The 21380-nt window shown below is 43.6% G+C and overlaps 1 protein-coding gene across 1 annotated transcript; it reads left to right on the forward strand.

Moving 5' to 3' along the window:
• The first annotated feature begins 3034 nt into the window (after nucleotides 1–3034).
• Nucleotides 3035–19628, forward strand: LOC117515922 (erythrocyte band 7 integral membrane protein-like). Its single transcript, XM_034176741.1, has 8 exons — nucleotides 3035–3243; nucleotides 14933–15054; nucleotides 17779–17888; nucleotides 18229–18301; nucleotides 18394–18476; nucleotides 18803–19006; nucleotides 19201–19305; nucleotides 19476–19628. The coding sequence occupies exons 1-8, from the start codon at nucleotides 3035–3037 to the stop codon at nucleotides 19626–19628; spliced, it is 1059 nt and encodes a 352-aa protein (XP_034032632.1).
• Nucleotides 19629–21380: the final 1752 nt, after the last annotated feature.

Below are 21380 nucleotides of genomic sequence, written 5' to 3' on the forward strand. Positions count from 1 at the left end.
CGATAACTTTCAGTCTAACATTTTCTTTGCTGGTAAAGTGAGCAAAGTTTAAAGTAGACCTGCATTGAAATAAATGTGGTCAGATCTCAGAAAGAAATAGCTGATATGTATTTATAAGACCCTTATGAATGCAGTAAAGTAAATCTGTAAGCGCAAATTTGTAATTCAGTGGAGAAATCTTCGTTTAAAAATGACAAATTTGCAGCTAAAATTTGGCCCTCCGCGAAAACTGTTTGTACATCCGGGACATTGCCGTGACGTGAGGGAGAAGACGGAGCGCTCCCGCCTTCAGTCCGATCCCGCATTGAAATTGATTTTATCTGTTAGTAATGTTACTGTTATACACATCCAAACGTAAGCTGCAATGAATGCGAGATACAGCTCTGCATGCTCAGATCAGCGGGTGACGTTCTTCCCCAAAGCCTTGCTCTCACTGCCTCCGATGCGCTTACTGAGTCTGCGGGCTCAGTAAACACCGCAGCGGGCCACTCACACCACCCCTGTGTCTGCTGTGCAGAGCTGTGGAGAACTCCGGCACCACCTCCCTGTCTACTGAATGGAGGTGCGGCCAACTTGGCAACAAGTCCAGAGACTACGCTCGCTGTTTTAATGCGGAGCGCTCCGGCAGCCCACAAGGATAGACTTCTTGCGCAAAAATCCGCAGCGCCACACAGTCTCAGTAACCGCAGCCGCAGAGCTCCGTGGCCACTGAGAGAGGTTTGTATCTTTTTAATGACTTGGATTCTTTGCGGGTCCCGCATCTGTACCCCGCAACGGTAACACTGGAGGCTAAAGACAGTAGATTTTCAATGCGACACCACTCAATCAAATGGGCGTATGAAAAAGTCCCCAAAAATAATTTTCAAGCAAAAATAAAACAAATGTATACTCACCAAACATACCGCAAGACAATATGAAATTTTTTAAAAAGTCGATCCTTCTGTATAAGACAATAAAAAGGTGCTTTTGTAAGAGATGCAATGTAAATCCACAAATTTCAGTTGGTGCACGCAATGCATGCTGGGATAGGGTCTTCTCTCTTGCGTCTCGGCAACGTCCCGGATGTGATGACAGTTTTGCGGAGGGCCAAATTTTAGCTGCAAATTTGTCATTTTTAAACGAAGATTTCTCCATTGAATGACAGATCTGGGCTTTCAGATTTACTTTACTACATTCAGAAGGATCTTATGTGTAAATACGAGTATAAGTCATTTTTGGTCCAAAGAGCTGACTGCATTTATTTCAGTGCAGGTCTACTTTAATAGTAAAAATGTTTCTAAACCCTAAAATCAAACATTTTAATCCCTGACCTGTAGGTCAGTGGTTTTTGGCAGACAGGCTGTTGCTTGCTGATGACGTAATCATTAAGTGCAAGACGTGATTGGCCGGTCGACGCAGGGAGCATTGTGGGTAGTGTAGTTCAGGTTCACTTTAGACATTACAGTGAGTGATACCATCTGCTCGACACAAACAAATGGACTAATTTTAACATTATTTCATTTTATTTCTTTGTGGCACGGGATAATTTAATCGCCAAGACTGGGTGGGAGAGAGGAGATCTCACGGCTCAGCTGTGAGGGACTTTTTTTCACCATTTACACACCATTTTGGATAATCAGGATGTTTTATGTGGAATAGTTTCTTCAGAATTTAATGAATCCCACTAAAACTAACAGATAAGAATTTATATTTACTAGCATGTCTTTTACTCTGTCAATCAATGCATTTAAGCCGCAGGGTTCAAAGCATGTGAAAAAAGCAGCAGCTTTTAGTTCGTAACTGATGGTGTATCTAATACCAAGATAAACTGTGACTTCTCATACTGTGTTTTACTGCTTTTGATAGATGATGACAGTATTTGGGCTTTCATTTTTTTATTCATTCATTTTTCATGCGTTCTTTTTGTGTTTGTGATCCTTGAATTTACCCAGCAGCCCCTGCGCCGCCTAGAGTGAAACTGGTTTTCCTAAAGCCGACAGTGTAATTTGATGTGGCCACATCTGAATGAAGACTAAAAGTTGTTGGTTATCTGTAATAAAGATACATTTTTTAGCAGTTTATCGGTTTAGCGTCATAAAAGATAGGGTGGGTTTGCAGGGCAGGCTGTGGCACAGCGGTGTGCCGCGGCCGCCCATGGCAGTCTGCCACCTGCCGTCTCTTGCCCTGCTTTGAATACAACACTTTATCTTTGCACACTTTGTACACAGCAAGGGAGATTAATTGTGACAACTATGGTGGGGTTGGTCGGTAGGGTGAGTGTGGCATGTGGGGTTGGCCCCGAGTGGCTGTGGATGTCTGGGGCTCTGGGGTAGGGGGTCTGCCTCGCCGGTTCTGCTGTGGTTCTGTGGCCCTGCTCTGGGCCTGTGGGGCCCGGGGTTCTGCGGCCCGTTGTGGGTGTGGGTGGTGGTGGTGGGGCGCAGCTGTTGGCACTGGGGGGTTGGCGGCTGCTGGAGGGATGGGGGCCATGGTCTCCGCGCGGTGGACCCCGCTCTTGCTCGGGCGGTCTCCTGATCATGGGCTTTGGTGTTTGTGGTGGGATCCGGCTCAAGGGGTTTGGGGGGCCCTGCTGGCTGCGCTGGCGGCCTGGCTGTCGGGGGGCCTTGTGTTCTTCCTGGCCTCAGGGTTGGGCCTCGCCTCTTGTCTGGGGGCTGGGCCCCACCCTTGTATGTCTTGGTGGTCCCGAACTTATACTTTGGATTTGGTTGCGGTGACTCCTTTGCCCCCTGTCCTTGCCGCCACTCGCTTCCGCCTTCAAGGTGGTTTCCAGTGTATGGTTGCGCGTCATTTTTGAATTGTGTCATAAGTACTTGTTTACAGAAATATTTTGGACGATTAAGGATTACGAGTAAGGATTGTGGATATTTGCTGTTAAGCTCGGACACTGATTAAACCTCTGTGTGTAAATTTGGGTGTCATTTTATGCAGTTTGGTGAGCAGAAGCTAAAGGTTAGCTATCGGTTAGCCGCTAACTCAGTCTTCTTCTTGTCATGCCACCGAAAAAAAACATTAATGGAGGAAAATGAGGACATTAGGAATGACCGGGTTGAAGTTAAAATCCCGGTCATACGCGCATGCTGTGACCACAGACAGCGAGGACAGAGCCGGCGAGCTGGAGATGAGCTCTGTGGAACAACAAGTGGCAGCTTTTCTCACAACCAGAGACATTAATCTGGACGTGGATACCATCGAGGCTTGCCACCCACTGCCAGATAGGGACAACAACACGCCAGCTGTGATCTTGAGGTTTGTAAACAGGAAAAACAAATTGCACTAATGAAACAAGGGAAAAAGCTAAAGGGCACGAATGTTTACTTGAACGACCACTTAACAAAAAGGAATGCGGACGTTGCTAAGAAAGCCAGATATTTATGGAAACAAAACAAAATACAGAACACATGGGTTATGAACTGCAAAGTATACATTAAACTTAAAGGTACACCTGAGGAAGCCAAGGTACTTGTCATCAAAGACATAGAAGACCTAAAAAAATACGAATGAGGATAAAACATAACTGTATTGCACCGATATAATGACATCCAACAATAATTCTTCAAAATGGAAGAAAATGATGCAGGGATACAACAAAGGATTCTGGACTATGGACACTTGGAACTGAAATCATTTGAGTACATTGATTGTAGGGCATTAGATTTGGAAGATGGATTAGATCCTGATAACAACCTGTTTTTATTATCCAACCCAATAGATTGCTCGGGAGGAGCTCGGAGTCGAGCCGCTGCTCCTCCACGTCGAAAGGATTCAGTTGAGGTGGCTCGGGCATCTTTTCCGGATGCCCGCTGGACGCCTCGCTGGAGAGGTGTTCCGGGCACGTCCCATTGGGAGGAGGCCCCGGGGAAGACCCATGACACACTGGAGGGACTACATCTCTCGGCTGGCTTGGGAATGCCTTGGGGTTCCCCCGGAGGAGCTGGGGGAGGTGTGTGTGGATCGAGAGGTCTGGGCGGCTTTGCTTGAGCTGCTGCCCCCGCGACCCGACTCCGGATAAAGAGGAAGAAAATGGATGGATAGATTGCAAATATTTATCTGAAGATGATTATAACTATTTTGTTGACTCCAAAGGGAAACTCTCAATTATTCATTTCAATAGTAGGAGCATGTATAGTCTCATCCACATCAAAGAATATTTACAACAATTTACCCAGCCATTTCACATTATTGCGATTTCAGAAACATGGTTTAATGAGGATAAAGGCATAGATTTTGAGTTAGAAGGTTATAGTTTGAACTATGTAAACAAAGGAAATAAAATGAGAGGTGGAGTTGCTATACGAGGTCTATTAGAAAAGTATCCGACCTTATTATTTTTTTCAAAAACCGTATGGATTTGAATCACGTGTGATTACATCAGACATGCTTGAACCCTCGTGGGCATGCAAGAGTTTTTTCACGCCTGTCGGTTACGTCATTCGCCTGTGGGCAGTCTTTGAGTGAGGAGTGGTCCACCCTCTCGTCGATTTTTTTCATTGTTTAGGAATGGCTCAGAGACTGCTGCTTTGTTTGATCAAAATTTTTTCAAAACTGTAAGGCACAACTGAGTGGACACCATTCGATAAATTCAGCTGGTTTTCTGTAAAAATTTTAACGGCTGATGAGAGATTTTGGTCTGGTAGTGTCACTTTAAGGACGGCCCACGGCACCTGACGGCGATCTGCGTTCCGAGGCGGCAGCGTCTCTCCGTTTCAAGTTGAAAACGTCCACATTTCAGGCTCTGTTCACCCAGTAAGTCGTCAGAGAACATAGAACTTTCAGAAGAAGTCAGCACGAGGAGTTTATGTGGACATTCCACTGTTAAAGGTCATTTTGTAATGAAAGAACGTGCGGGCAGAGTCGCATGTCGGGCCGCACCCGACCGCGGGGGGTCACGACAGGAAAAACACCTCCGTTGGAAACCTTAACGGGCAAGTTGGAACATGCCCAACTGTTAAACAATTTCTCAGTTACTCACTTGTTGAAAGCCATCAAAAGCCGCCTGAATTTTACAAATGGTTTTCAACACGGAGGTGTTTTTCCTGTCGCGGCGCACACAGATTTGCGGCATCGTCACGGAAACGACTCGGCGAATTTGTGCGCACGTTCTTTCATTACAAAATGACCTTTAACAGTGGAATGTCCGCATAAACTCCTCATGCCAGCCTCTTCTGAATCTTCTCTGTTCTCTCACGACATCCTGGGTCAACAGAGCCTTAAATTAGGATGATTTCAGCTCGAAACAGCCAGACGACGTCGCCTGGGAGCGCTGTGCGACGTCCCGCTCCGTGGGAAGTCCTTAAAGCGACAGAAACACCCCATAATCTCTCATCAGCCATTAAACTTTTCACCGAAAACCAGCTGAATTTCTCGAATAGTGTCCACTCGGATATCCCTCACAGGTCCTGAAAAAAGTTTGATAAAGCAACGCGCGCCGTCTCGAGCAGCGTCTCAAACAAAGGAATTCAGCCGAGAGGGCCTCAAAGCCTGCCCACAGGGAAATGACGTCACCGACACGTGTGAAAAAACTCACGCATGCGCACGAGGGTTCAAGCATGATTGGTGTAATCGCATGTCATTCAAATCCATATAGTTTTTTTTTGTTTTATAAAACTGCCGGTTAGTTTTATAAGATACCTCGTATATGTCCACAATAACATTAAAGTAATAGGAAATATGACAATGACAATATATGACACATTAGAATGCATAACAGTAGAGATACTCAATGCAAAAAAGAAAAATATTATTGTAAGTTGCTTATACAGGTCACCTGGTTCAAGTCTGGAATTGTTTTACAGAGTGGGTGGAAAAAACATTTTCCACAATAGGTAACAAAAAATATTTATCTGTGGAGATTTCAATGTTTATTTGATGAACCCAAATATAGGAATAACTATAGACAGCAAATTAACCTGGAAAGCACACATCAGACACATACAAAGTAAAGTTTCTAAAAGTGTCTCAGTTACTAACAAGGTTACATATGAGGTCTGTCCATAAAGTATCGTACCTTTTTATTTTTTTCAAAAACTATATGGATTTCATTCATATGTTTTTACATCAGACATGCTTGAACCCTTGTGCGCATGCGTGAGTTTTTCCACGCCTGTCGGTGACGTCATTCGCCTGTGAGCACGCCTTGTGGAAGGAGTGGTCCCGCCCCCTCGTCGGATTTTCATTGTCTGGAAATGGCGGAATGAAAAGGACTTTTTTTCCATCAGAATTTTTTCAGAAGCTGTTAGAGACTGGCACCTAGAAACCATTCGAAAAATTTATCTGGCTTTCAGTGAAAATTTTACGGGCTTCACAGAGAATAAGGACTTTAACTACAGCTTTAAGGACCCCTTTAAGGACGGTCGGTGCGCTGCGCTGCGAGCTGCGACAATGCGGCACAAACCACTGGATCATTTCTAAGCTGATGGTTCTGTGGATACGAGACCGTCGTGTGCTCTTTCTCTGGTTATCACAAGACCTGGACATCAGCCATTTTCCGGCAGATTTCACTTTCAACAAGAGATTTTGTCATGGAAAGCCGCGCGGAGGCTTCGCGCGTCACGACCGATTTGCTGATGAAGCGAGACAAAGGAACACCTCCGTTTCGGAGTGTTAGAGGACAAGTTGGGACATGTCTATCTCGGCTTTCAGTGCTTACCAGTTGAGTGAGTATAAAAGAACTTGTGGAGAGCTGGACATGTCCCAACTTGTCCTCTAACACTCCGAAACGGTGGTGTTCCTTTGTCTCGCTTCATCAGCAAATCGGTCGTGACGCGCGAAGCCTCCGCGCGGCTTTCCATGACAAAATCTCTTGGAGGGTCATGATTATATACGATTAAAAATAAAATTAGAACATTTTCAGGAATGTAAAACAATATAAATAACTGCCTATATTATAGTGTGTTATTGATTATATATGTGATTAGAGGATCCAGAGTGGGCATTGGGTCTTAATGCTGACTGTGTTAAGATGAAGCTGTGTCTGGTTTTTGTGGTTGTGCTGCTGCTGGCTCTCCATCTTTCACTGCAGGTGAGAAGCCAGAGTCTGAACAACACCGGTGACTCAGTGAATACAACTACAAACATGACGGTGGCTAGCTAATTCACAACGCCCAGTTTCAACGCTGCAGTGAACACAGTCGAAGACAAATAAAGGTTTTCCAAAGAGCGAGGCCTTCACGCTGCTGCTCCCAGTTACACTCGTGCCCACTGTGGTACCTGGCAATGGCATTGGCACACGACACATCACCAAGTGGCTTAATGAAATATCTATTTATATTATATAGTAATATGAATATAACACAGATTAGATTGATAACCAACATGTTTGTTTGTGTGTTTGTCCTTGTTGTTTGTGTGTGTGTTTGTCCTTCTGTGGTGTTGTGAGCCATCTGTCATGCTGCTGGTTCCGTTCTGTCTTAGTATCCATGACCATCCAAATCTCTATATTCACACCTGGCAGGTCTCTAGGGATGGTACTCCAGGGTAGCCCCCTGCCTTGAGAAACCATCTCACCGTCAGACCTGCCATTTTAATGCACCAACATCAAAATTTAGCAGGACCAGTGGGTAGTAACGTCTTGGGATAACCTTAGCATATTACCTCACTAAGGTCCTGTGTTTTTTAATTGCACCTCATATGACTCCATGCTTTAGCAGGTCCTCACCAAGAATGTGTGTTTTTAATTGCACCTCATACGACCTCATAATGCACCTCATATAACCCCATGCTTTAGCATGTCCTCACCAAGGACCTGTGGTTTTAATTGCACCTCATACGACCCCATGCTTTGGCAGGTCCTCACCAAGGACCTGTGGTTTTAATTGCACCTCATACGACCTCATGCTTTAGCAGGTCCTCACCACGGGCCTGTGGTTTTAATTGCACCTCATACGACCCCATATTTTAACAGGTCCTCACCAAGGACCTGTGGTTTTAATTGCACTTCATACGACCCCATATTTTAACAGGTCCTCACCAAGGACCTGTGGTTTTAATGCACTCATCTCAATGCCTCAAACTAAGCAGGGTAAACAACAACAGTAATAATAATCATCATAATAAATCCAACGATATGTGTTCCTTGTGTGTCTTGTCTGGTCCTCTGTTGTATGTATGTGTATATATATATGTATATATGTGTATGTATATGTATATGTGTGTGTGTGTGTGTGTGTGTGTGTGTGTGTGTGTGTGTGTGTGTGTGTGTGTGTGTGTGTGTGTTTATTAATTTTCTTTTTTCTTTTCACCATTTTATGAACAGTGTCAAGTGTGTACATAAAACTGTACTATTTGTTTATATTGTTTATATTATTGTTTATATATATTATGTTGACTTGGAATAAACAAACAAACCAAAGCTGTGGCCCTGTTGGTGTGGTTCTGGGGCTCCCCCTATTGGTGGGCCTATGCCAGCACCCTGTGTGCATCCCTTGGATATGGGGCTGTTCCCTGTGCCTCCGTGTGGAGGGGTGGTGTCGGGGTGTGTTCTGGCGCCATCGGGCTGCTCCCCTGTTGGTTTGCCATGCTGCCCGGTGGCTCTGGGGGCTGCCTTTCCTGGCCCCTGTGCCCTCCCGCTGCCCTTTTTCTCCTGGTTCCCCCCGGGCCCTGCGTCCTGGACCCATTTCCGTCGGTGCTCGCAGCCGGTCGCATGGCTTCTGACGTGCCGGAGTGGTCTATGTCATATGGTAAGTTTCTGTACTCTTCTCTTGGTCCAACACACCAGCCACAGTAGTAATTAGACAACAGACTGTCACTGTTTGTTCATGTGTGGTTGTTTGTCATGGTATGTTGTATGGTTGGGGACCCGTCTCCTCGATGTCTCACGTCACAGTTATTGTCTTCACCACTCATCTCTCGTTCTTGTCTGTCTTTGTGTTGTTTTGGTGGTCGGCCATTTCTGATAGAAGTTTTCAGTTGGCTTTGAGTAGGCTGTTGGAGGCTGATTGGGAAGGGCGGATGGGGGTCACACACACACACACCACATTCACTCACACACTACATACCTTTTGTCTTGCAGGAATAAATTGCATATATGGGTATTAATGTTCATAAATGGCTCTGCCAGTGTGGCATTTACCATTACTATACGAGGTCTGTCAGAAAAGTATCGGACCTTTTTATTTTTTGCAAAAACCATATGGATTTGAATCACGTGTGATTGCATCAGCCAAGCTTGAACCTTCGTGCGCATGCGTGAGTTTTTTCACACCTGTCGGTTGCGTCATTCGCCTGTGAGCAGGCTTTGTGTGAGCAGTGGTCCACCCCTCTCGTTTGATTTTTATTGCAAATAAATGTCTGAACGATTTGGAGCTTTGCTGCATAAAATTTTTCCAGAAACTGTGAGAGACCTCCAGGTGGACACCATTCGGAAAATTCAGATGGCTTTCAGGGACCATTTTATGGGGATTACACAGATTAAGGAGTGCTCCAGCCGGTTTAAAGACCGCCCACAGCGTCTGAGAGCGCGGCGCACTCCGACAGGCTGACACCCCGCTGAAACAACCAGATCATTTCCAACGTGAAGGCTTTGTTGATCCGGGACGTCGTCTGAGTTCCACAAAAAAGGCATAAGGCATGGACATCAGCACTTTTTCGGCACATTCCCCTGTTACAGGAGTTTTTTTCATGGAAAAAGAAGCGGACGGATGTGCCACCGTGCCGCTCATTGCGTGGGACAAAACCACCTCCGTGTTGGTCTCACAGGACGGCTTTGAGATGGATTTCAGATGGCTGTCGGTGGCTTTTTAGTCGTGTGACTATCCGAGAAATTGTGCATGAGCTGGACATGCCCCAACATGTCCTGTGAGGCTTCATCACAGCGTTGCTTTGCGCCATGTGGCTCCGCCGCAATGCGTGGGATTCCTCCGCTCCTCTTTCCATGACAAAAACTCCTGTAACAGTGGAATGTGCCATTCATTTCTAAACTGGATGGTGTGTTTTATCCGGGACGTCCTCTGACTAGCACAGGAATTGCGGAAGACGTGGACATCAGCACTTTTTCGGCACATTGAGACAGACATGCGGAGGAATTCTGCGCGTCGCGGCGGAGCCGCATGGCACAAAGCATGAAAAAAACTCCTGTAACAGTGGAATGTGCCGAAAAAGTGCTAATGTCCACACCTTATGCCTTTTTTGTGGAAGTCAGACAACGTCCCGGATCAACAAAGCCTTCACGCTGGAAATGATCTGGTTGTTTCAGCGGGGTGTCAGCCTGTCGGAGTGCGCCATGCTCTCAGACGCTGTGGGCGGTCTTTAAACCGGCTGGAGCACTCCTTAATCTGTGTAATCCCCATAAAATGGTCCCTGAAAGCCATCTGAATTTTCCGAATGGTGTCCACCTGGAGGTCTCTCACAGTTTCTGGTAAAAATTGATGCAGTAAAGCGCCAAATCATTCAGACATTTATTCGCAATAAAAATCCGACGAGAGGGGTGGACCACTGCTCACACAAAGCCTGCTCACAGGCGAATGACGCAACCGACAGGCATGAATCACACATGCGCATGAAGGTTCAAGCTTGGCTGATGCAATCACACGTGATTCAAATCCATATGGTTTTTGCAAAAAATAAAAAGGTCCAATACTTTTCTGACAGACCTCATATATGCAGACAGGGGGGAAAATAAATTAATAAATAAATAAAAGATAACTTTACAGTTATCGGATTAATGGTTATTGAAGCTAACTTTTGGTTAGCTGTGCCCACCACTGACTATTACCCACCATTGCTGCTGCCAGTTTTCTCTCTGCATCCACTTATTGACAAGTTTGACACGTCTTCTGTTTCATTTCCAGTTCTGAAGAATCCTGTAAACTTTAGAACGGTTTTTAGTAATTCCTCATCACGAAGCTCTTTCTCTCTTCAAACATTTCTTTTATGTGTCACTCTGAAAAGTCTAATATGATGCTTTTTTTTTTTTTTTTTGAGAATTGTTGACCTCTCACCCTCTAATTTGATTCACCGTTGGTAGAAACTAATATCTCTGAAATTTTTATCCTCATTTGGGGTATGCTCAATCCAGGAATGTTTTCCAGTTTTCTGTTTTTCAGGTACTTCAAGGTTTTGTTGAGAATGGGTGTTGTAGTTTCTTCCATTTATGATTTATTCATGACTATGGCCACTTTATGCAAGCAAGATGAAGTTTACTTGCTCGAAAGAAAGAAGGACTGTCTGACAGGGTGCAAGCTGCCATCTGTTGGTGACGTACTCAGAGTGTGTTTGTACAGAATGGGGCAAAAGGGCACTAAGAAATGATGCAGCAGTGCAGAATGTAAGGAGGTACAACACTTTTGGGAAAGTTCCCGGATTCCCATTCTACCCTTCCACCATGCAGAGAAGGCTCTAGAACAGTGGTGTCCAAAGTATTCCAGAAAGGGCCAAGAGAGTGCAGGTTTTCTTTGCAGCCACTGACTCCAGCAGGTGATTTCACTGATTAACATCACTTTGAACAGATGGGATGAGTTCATCAATGAAAATCCCTGGCTAGATCTAGTGGCTGCAAAGAAAACCTGCACTCTCTTGACCATTTCTGGAATACTTTGGACACCACTGCTCTAGAAGACCTTGTAGGAAAATGGGAGGCTTTGAAGAAAAATAACAGGCGAGAAAGTGAAATGCAAAAGGAGAAAGAAGAACAGTTCAAAGAGACATTTAATAATCTTTTTGATATCAAACACCATGATGCACTAATGATGATCACCACTGAGGAAGACAGAATATCTGGAAGTACAGAGTGAGAAAAGCAGGCATGGAATTATGGCAGGAGTAGGTATAAAGCTGTCAAAGCAGGAACTTGCAAAATCCAAAGCAAAACAGAAGAATGGTGGAATGAGAAACAGCAACATGAAGCTGATCTAGTTGGCAGAAGTGTCACGTCATAGGTTGATCTGGGCTTTGATTCGGTTTTTCCCTCTTTCCCTTCACGTGCCCCAGCTTTGATTTAGTTATTTTCTTTTCATTATTAGTCAGTTCCAGTTTAGTTTTGCTTTAGTATTTATTTTCCATTTATTCCCTGATCAGTTCTCATGTAGTTTCTTCCTTGTACTCATTATATCTCGGTTTGCTTTTAGTTCTCATGGTCATGCCTGATTCTTGTTCCTGTCCATAGTCCTATTATATTCTGTTTTTGCTCAGTTCAGAGCTCTGTTTCCCTCACGCCCATCTGATTAAGTTCACATCACTGCACCCGCCTCGTATCTGGGTCTCTCAGTTTGATTCTGTCTGCTTTGTGTTTGCTTTGTGTTTTCTTTCACTCACACTCTTGGCACCTATTCACGCATCTTTGTATCTCACATTACTCCACCTTGTATGGTCCTCCCTCACTATCTTGCGCAGTGCACAATCTTTGTCCAGCAGCCACGCCCCCTTTCTCAATTGTTCCTCACCTACACCTAGTTAACACCTGTCACCTGTCCCAGCCATCACTCCTGCCAGTTTGTTGTCTTTGCACACATTCTAGCCTCTTGTTTTCAGTCCTGATTTTTGCCTTGCCGTGTACCGTGTTTTTTGCTCTGTTCTCCTCGACGACACCTCTGGCCTCGTCTCTGATGACTTTCTTTGCTCATGCCACTGAACCCTGCTCGTCCATGGCTACGTATCTGCCTGACCCTGACCCTGCCTGGAATAAAGACCATGATTTCTCTCACCCCTAAGCCGAGTCTGGGAGTCTGCTTTGTGGGTCCAGCTGCTCCGGGTGCCGGGCAGCTGCCCGTCCTGACAAGCAGTTGCATCTTAGAGGACTCAACCTCAAGCTCTTCTGCTGGAGAGAGCAAGACAAACTTAGCATCTCATATATATCATTGCACTGGTTTTTGCCATGTTCAACAGCATTTTGTGTGTATCTATTAAAGTCTATAATGTCTTTTGCGGGCAGTATATTTGTTATCAGTTGTGTTGAGCACACCCTAAATACAACCCCAATTCCAATGAAGTTGGGACATTGTGTAAAATGTAAATTAAAAACAGAATACAATGATTTGAAAATCCTCTTCAATCTATATTCAATTGAATACACCACAAAGACAAGATATTTAATGTTCAAACTGATTAACTTTGTTGTTTTTGGGCAAATATTTGCTAATTTTGAAATGGATGCCTGCAACACATTTCAAAAAGTTGGGACAGGGAAACAAAAGACTGGTAAAGTTGATGAATGCTCAAAGAACACCTAATTGGAAACAGGTGAGTGTCATGATTGGGTATAAAAGGAGCATCCCCAAAAGTCTCAGCCATTCACAAGCAAAGATGGGATGAGGATCACCACTTTGTGAACAACTGTGTGAAAAAATAGTCCAACAGTTTAAGAATAATGTTTCTCATTGTTCAATTGCAAGGAATTTAGGGATTCCATCATCTACAGTCCATAATATAATTAGAAGATTCAGAGAATCTGGAGAACTTCCTACACATAAGCGGCAAGGCTGAAAACCAACACTGAATGTTCATGACCTTCGATCCCTCAGGTGGCACTGCATTAAAAACTGATATCATTGTGTAAACGATCTTAATGCGTGGGCTCAGGAACACTTCAGAAAACCATTGTCAGTTAACACAGTTCATCGCTACATCTACAAGTCCAAGTTAAAACTCCAGCATGCAAAGCGAAAGCCATACGTCAACAGCATCCAGAAATGCCGCCGCCTTCTCTGGGCCCCAGGTCATTTGAAATGGACAGATGCAAAGTGGAAAAGTGTACTGTGGTCTGATGAGTCGAGTCCACATTTCAAATTGTTTATGGAAATCATGGACGTCGTGTCCTCCGGACAAAAGAGGACAAAGACCATCCAGATTGTTACCAGTGCAAGTTCAAAAGCCAGCATCTGTGATGGTATGGGGGTGTGTTATTGCCCATGGCACATCTGTGATGGCACCATCAATGCTGAAAGGTACATCCAGGTTTTGGAGCAACACATGCTGCCATCCAAGCAATGCATTTTTCAGGGACGTCCCTGCTTATTTCAGCGACACAATGCCAAACCACATTCTGCATGTGTTACAACAGTGTTGCTTTGTAGTAAAAGAGTACGGGTACTAGACTGGCCTGCCTGCAGTCCAGACCTGTTGCCCATTGAAAATGTGTGGCACATTATGAAGCGAAAAAATACGACAACAGAGACCCCGGACTGTTGCACAACTGAAGTCGTACATCAAGCAAGAATGGGAAAGAATTCCACCTACAAAGCGTCAACAATTAGTGTCCTCAGTTCCCAAACGCTTATTGAGTGTTGTTAGAAGGAAAGGTGAGGTAACACAGTGGTAAACATACCACTGTCCCAGCTTTTTTGAAACGTGTTGCAGGCATCCATTTCAAAATGAGCAAATATTTGCACAAAATCAATACATTTTATCAGTTTGAACATTAAATGTCTTGTCTTTGTGGTGTATTCAATTGAATATGGGTTGAGGAGGATTTGCACATCATTGTATTCTGTTTTAATATACTGTATATATATTGTATACTTGAGCTTTTCATTATAGTGGTTCATTTAGAAGGGTGAGAGCAAAACATTGGCAGTTTTCAGTACAGGCCATATGAGCTGCTGCGGGGGGCGCCATTTTTGGAGGGGCTGCACCGTGGGCAGGAGCATTGAAAAAACAAACAAACAAACAAACAAACAAACAAATAAATAATAATAATAATAATAATAATGTCCACTGCAAAATGGTTTTCTGGTCACTGTGTGTGGAATTGGCAAATTGGCGCCCCCTGCAGGCAGCTGCAGGCGCCCTGCTTGCTGTCAGAGTTCACAGAAGCAGTGAGAAGGTGAAAGAAACTGGGAGGGTCGTGCAGTGGACAGTTCACCTCTTTGTAAGGGAGGGGAAAAGACGGGCTGCTTCATGGGCTAAAGTCAGTTACACCTCAACTTTCTTCCAAATAACGCACATCTCATTCATAATATTATAAATACAGCTCTATAATTCTTGCATGTTTATCTGAATTGTCCAGAGCTGGACACAGCCGAATCCTCTCGGTGTGCGACAGGAACCCGGGAACAGGTGCTCTCCTGCTGTGCGCGGATCATCCAGCAAAAACAAAGAAGGCAGCCTTTGAAAGCAGACAGACAAGATGTAAGAACGGGTTTGAATGTCACCGGAGAGAACAAACTGCCCACTTGTGGAAAAAAAAAAGTTTGCAGAAAGGAGAACCTGCCTGTTTGTAAAGACGGCTTAAGAACTTATGCTGTGTTCACATTACGAGCTGAAGTGACTGAATCTGACCCTTTTTTGTGTGCCTGCAAGAGTATGTGTTTTTACAAAAAATTTCCATCAGCTGGCAACTCTTTTAAATGTCATGTACACTGACAAAATAATAATAATAATAATAATAATAATAATAATATTTAAAATGAGGCTTATCGTCATAATTAACTGGTTTATTTGAGGGGAAAAAAGAATCACATTTGATTTCATTGGCATGGGGATGCTAGTAATATTTTAGTTTAGAATTTCTTTTGACCCACAGATGAAGAGCAAAAATTAAGGAGAAAAAAAGCCAAATAGTACATTATCAAATTTCTGTCAAACCAAAAACTTTAGCAGATTAGCTAATACTAAGTATTTACACATTTAGCCTAATATTTACAAACATCAAGCTAAATATTTAGCTAAATGCACCTTAATAAAAGAGCTAATTGTTCCTCCCTGAAAGATGGATTTACATAAAGTGTCTAATGACAGACATTTAACCTGTGAGGGCGTGTTTATTCAAATTTCCAACTCATGGATGTTTTGAGCTATTTCATAGCCTGCAGTCTATTGATATCAATTTCAGCTGAAGGGGCACTTGTAAAATATTAATAACAAAATTTAAAACAATTTTTTAAAAATGGCTGTTTGTGCAAATTTTTTTGGCCGGGGGCGGGGGACTCGGAGGGGGTCTTGCCCAGGGAGTAATTCAGTGAAGAACTGCCACTGGAGCAAAACATTTCAAAAGTCACCAAATAAGGGTCACCCTAACATTACATACATACATTACATAGTAATGTATGTATGTAATGTGTGTATGTTTTCTTATTGTTGATGGTTAAGGATTATGTTCATGTTTGTTTGAAAAACACTAAAACTAATCCTGAGGCAAAGTAAACGTTGTTGTCAACTACAATCTGAGAGGAAAAGCAGTAAAGTGCTTCAAACATTATAGCTTTATGACATCAAAGCTTTATGACATCAATGTACAAAGCTTGCTCAGTTGTCATGACAACAAGCTTTATGATGAATGAGCAAGCTTTGTGCCGAACAAAGCACAAGACTTAACATCAGATGTGAGATCAGGGAAGGAGCTCATTCTGTCAGCAGGAAGCAGGAGGTTCACTTTCAGCAAAAATGTTTACAACTGTGGAACTCTACGACACAAAAGAAAGTGGAAAAAATGAGACGACAAAAACATCAGACAGGTAATCCACACATTTACCAGTTTATCATGGGAGGTTTATAATGTTTAAAATGATCATATTTTAGGCTTTTTAGAGGTTTGATGGCTTTGGAAACATTTTCATAATTTTTGGTTCACCATGTGAAGGTTCATGGTGTTTGTGGACGCCATCTGCTGGACAATGGAGGAAGACTGAACGCATCATTTCCATGAAAAGGCTCCAGTCCTGTCTGTCCTGGTGACACAGATGAAATTTAGGGGTCCAAGCCCCACGGGGCTGGAAACCTATTGTTAGGACGTGAAATTAAGACATAGTCCAAATGTATAAGTGATTCTAATTAAAATATAATGATGATTAAAAAAAATAATAATCATCAAATTTGTTATCATTACACACAGATGAGTGTACACACACACACACACACACACACACACACACACACACACACACACACACACACACACACACACACACACACACACACACACACACACACACACACACTCATCTTCATCCGCTTAGTCCAATTAAGGGTCACCGGGGGCTGGAGCCTATTCCAGCAGTCATAGAGCGTGAGGCGGGGCACACCCGGGACAGGACGCCAGTCTGTCATACATGAATACCTACATCCTTAAGCAAAAGCAGACGGAACCGATAGCCAATCAGAGTGCGCCTGTAATGGGTGATGAAAACTCATAACCTTAATAATCTGAAGGTTATGATGTTGTTGATGATGGTAACAGTTCTCCTGGTCATGTTCAGGTTAAACAAACAAGTGCCTTACCTCAAAAATATTGAAATAAAATTTAATGTTGCACAGTCACCAAAAAAAAAAAAAGGGTCCAAATAAAGAGTCAGATTTCACCAGATTGAACCATTTTCTGCGGGAGCCAAGACCTCCCTCGGTGGACGCGCCATCATACAGCTTTGGATTCAGAATTTGAGTAAAACTGAACAATGTAGTGTTCAGGACACATCAGATGGCCAGAGACTTGAGTTGGACAAACAAAAAATGACTTGTAAACATCTTTCTTTTGTCTTTCTTTCTTTGGAATCTACAGTTTGAGTCATTGTGTATACAAACAAACAAACAAACAAACAAACAGCAGTGATCACATAAACCTCCAATCACTTCAGTCATCACCATTTTGAGAGACAAAGACGGCGGCCACAATAAAATAAAAAGTGAATGGGGGCAGCATGGTGGGTTAGTGGTTAGCACTGTTGTCTCAGTTAGAAGGTCATGGGGTTGATTCCCACCTGTGGCCTTTCTGTGTGGAGTTTGCTTGTTGTCCTCATGTGTTTTGTGTGCTGCTGTTTCTAATTGTCTTTAATGAAATCACTCCTTGAATTGATTTCCACAGATGAGCTGAATGAGTTGAACTGATTTTGTTCTGTCAATAAATTTTCCTTCCTTCAGTCTTGCAGAGTCCTGATGGCGTCTTGAGCTGCTGTGATTGGTTCTTGGTGCTTCTCTCCTACCTCATGTTGCTGTTCACTCTGCCCCTCTCCATATGGAGGTGCTTTAAGGTCAGTTTTTGATCATTATTGACAGTCGATAAGCAGTCGTCAGGCTGCAGGACAAACTGCTGGTCTGATCACGTCACTTATTGAGGCTGACTTCATGTTTATTCTGTTTTTTTATTATTATTATTATTCTACAGCTCTGCACATTAATCCTCTATAATGTTTCTTTACTTATATGTTTTGTGTTAAATTAAATGTCTTTAAATGATAAATATTGTAAGTGATCAAAGCTTTTTTGTGAAAATGAGCTGATTGAACATCTCTCACTGTCCACTTCCAGGATAAACGTAGATAAAGAACAGACTGACTTGTGAGCACTGATGTGGTTTCTCTCTGTGCACAGGTCATTCACACGTATGAGCGGGCCGTGATCTATCGCCTGGGACGCGTTTGGCGAGGAGGAAACAGAGGACCAGGTTGGAAGTGTTTCTTAAACATTCGTGCAGAAGCTTCATCATGACTGTGTTTGTTTGCGGTGGCTTTAGTTTGTCTTCTTGTGATGTCACAGGGTTGGTCTTCGTCCTGCCGTGGACGGACACGTTGATGAGAGTCGACGTCCGCACCATCACCTTCAACATCCCACCACAGGAGGTACGACACACACGTCCACTTACACTCAACACATCAGTGTGTGTCACAGTCAGAGACGTTTAAAACACATTCAAACTAGAGCAGCACTCATTAGAGCGCACAGTGCACCTGCACATACAACAGTTCACCACATCTGGATCTCAGCTGGACGTCTTTACAATTTCTCACATCAAACACATTTTTCTTTCAAAATATATGCATCAGTTTGTGACTTTTGACAGTAAAAGTCAAAACATTTTGTTTCATATTGTTAAAGAAAATAATTGTTTCCTTGATTCATATCCAGATCATGAAGAAAACAGCTGTTGTTGCTCTGCTGCTTTCAGGTTGTGACTGAAGATCTTGTCCGGGTTTGGACTGATGGTGTGATCTGCTACCGGGTCCAGAACGCTGCCAAGTGTGTGACCAACGTCTGCGACGTGCACATGGCGATCCGGCTGTTGGCTCAGACTGCTGTGAGGAAGGTCCTGAGCACAGTGAGCCTGCGTGACATCCTGTCAGAGCAGGAAGAGGTCACCTCCATCATACAGGTACACCAGCTTTTAGACTCTCTGATGATGAACCAGTGTGAGGAGGTTCTGCTGTCAGACATCTTGTTCAGGATCTAGTGGTCTAGAATCAGCTCCCCTCTCATTCTTCTCTATACTGTAGTGTTGGTAGTACGACTCTATTAGTGGGCGTGTCTCCTGCATGTAAACATAGACATGTTGTTGTGTCTTCTCAGTCCACTCTGGAGGCCACCACAGAGAAATGGGGGATCCAGATCCAGCAGGTGGAGATCAGGATGTCCAACTGTCCCCAGCAGCTGCACAACTCTGTGTCAGACGAGGTAAAGTGTTCAAGTCCCATCAAATATCACAACATTCCTGCGTGTTTGTGTTTTATGTTTTATTCTTAGTTCTTTTTAGCCACATGTCTGAGATCATTGTCTGAGCAGTGATCCCTCACCCTCTGTCCTGTTCTTTCTCCTTTCTTTTCTCTCACTCGCTCCTTCTTCAGGTGGCGGCTGCAGAGGGACACCAGAACTCACCGCTGATGCAGAAGGAGGCGGCTGTGACTGGAGAGACTGCAGCAGCACCGAGGCTGCGCTACCTGCAGACCCTCCAAAACAGCAGTTTCTTTGGTGGACTCGTTGCTCTGGGGGGAGTATAGAGGTGTAATGCCCACACATGGCACACCTTATGCTCCCCCACCCGTACCCTGTAACACCTGCCATGTTAGACTGCCAGTCTGACAAAATTACATTTTGAATAAAAAAAATGTGTTTTGCATTTGCGTTTACATTTGAGTTTACACACATAAAGCATGTTTTGTTGTGTCATTTAATTGTAATTTTTAGCAACCTTATTTAAACAGGAAAAGTAAACTATCAATTTTCACACAGAATGTGAAATTAAGGGTGGCTGCGAGATCAAAGATTAAACATGATAAGCATTCTGGGAGTTTACAGTAACCATATTTGAGCCACATACAAGTCTGGCAACACAAGGACGGTGAGGAACATCTCGTGTTGGTCAGGGTATTGTTATACACTGCAAGACTAATGCTAAGGTTTGCTTGGTTTTCCATGGAAATTTCCTCCTCTCATCTTCCTGCTCCAGTAACCTGTCATTCTTCCAATGCCAAATTCAGTGGTTTTGATTAATATACATTTAATTGTTTTTTAATCATCTGAATAATTATGTCTTTATTTACATGTTTTTTCCCCCATACACATATTACCCACCATCGCCACCGCCAGCTATCTCTCTGCATCCACTTGTTGACAAGTTTGACACTTCTTCTGTTTCATTTCCAGTTTTGAAGAATCCTGTAAGCGTTAGAACAGTTTTTAGTAATTCCTCATCACAAACATTTCTTTTATGTGTCACTCTGAAAACTGTAAAATGTCTTCTTGTCCAGCATTTTCACCGAGTGAACCACAAACCCCACCTGTCACTCAAAAACTGGACAGAAAAAGAAGAGGAAGAATATTAGTCTTGATGGACAGAAAATTTGACAAATCACGAAATGTGATTTTTATTATTATTATTATTATTATTATTATTATTTCTTTATTTCTTGCATGCTCGTGAGATACCTCCTGATCTTTTAAGGCTCTGGGGCTCTAGCCCAGTTAAGTTCATGCATGAAAATTCATTCATTCATTCATTCATTTAAAATCCATATACAGGTGATGATTCTTCGTGTTCTGACAGTGTTGAGGCTGCCAGTGTGAGGCTAATGCTAATGTTAGTGTGACGAAGGCCGGCAGTCGCTGTGTTATAGTAGTCAGTAAACCTCACTCCCCTTCAGCTAAAAGGACTCTCTGGCCACAAGACCAGAACCCGGGTTCTGACCTTCTGGTTAGAACGTCTACCTCCCATGCTGGAGATCACAACTTTGTGTCCGGAAGGGAGCGAGTTGAGGACTCAACGTAACGCAAAAGCAGAGAGTACAGCTGCTACGTTAGCTTGGCTTTCTACCAGAATTTCCTCCTGTCTCCTTCCTCGCCTCATTTCTGCTTAAAACGGCGATAGAAATGATACGATAATCGCCTCATTTCGCTACTGATGCTCTGACATGACGTCGGCACTGCAGCACATCTGCCGCGCTGCTGTTGCGCTCTGACCGGTCCGCCATCTTTTATTACGAAATAATGCTGAATTTATGTGGAAATGATTGTTGTACAAAAGCGTCAGATGCCTGTCATTGAGACAGATGATGACTGGAGTGCAGTTTTGAGCAGAAACGAGGTGATAATCGGTCGATCGCAGCTGACGCTTTGAAATGACGCATGTGCAGTGAAGGCAGGGGGGCCTGATTTTAGGGGGGGGCGTTCGGTTGGCGACACCGGCACAGAGACAAACAAATACACGAGGACTGGACAGACCCACAACAGTCATGTTTTTCAGCTCGACCAAG

The sequence above is a fragment of the Thalassophryne amazonica genome, chromosome 1 (assembly GCF_902500255.1).
Source record: "Thalassophryne amazonica chromosome 1, fThaAma1.1, whole genome shotgun sequence".
In the NCBI taxonomy this organism is placed as follows: Eukaryota; Metazoa; Chordata; class Actinopteri; order Batrachoidiformes; family Batrachoididae; genus Thalassophryne; species Thalassophryne amazonica.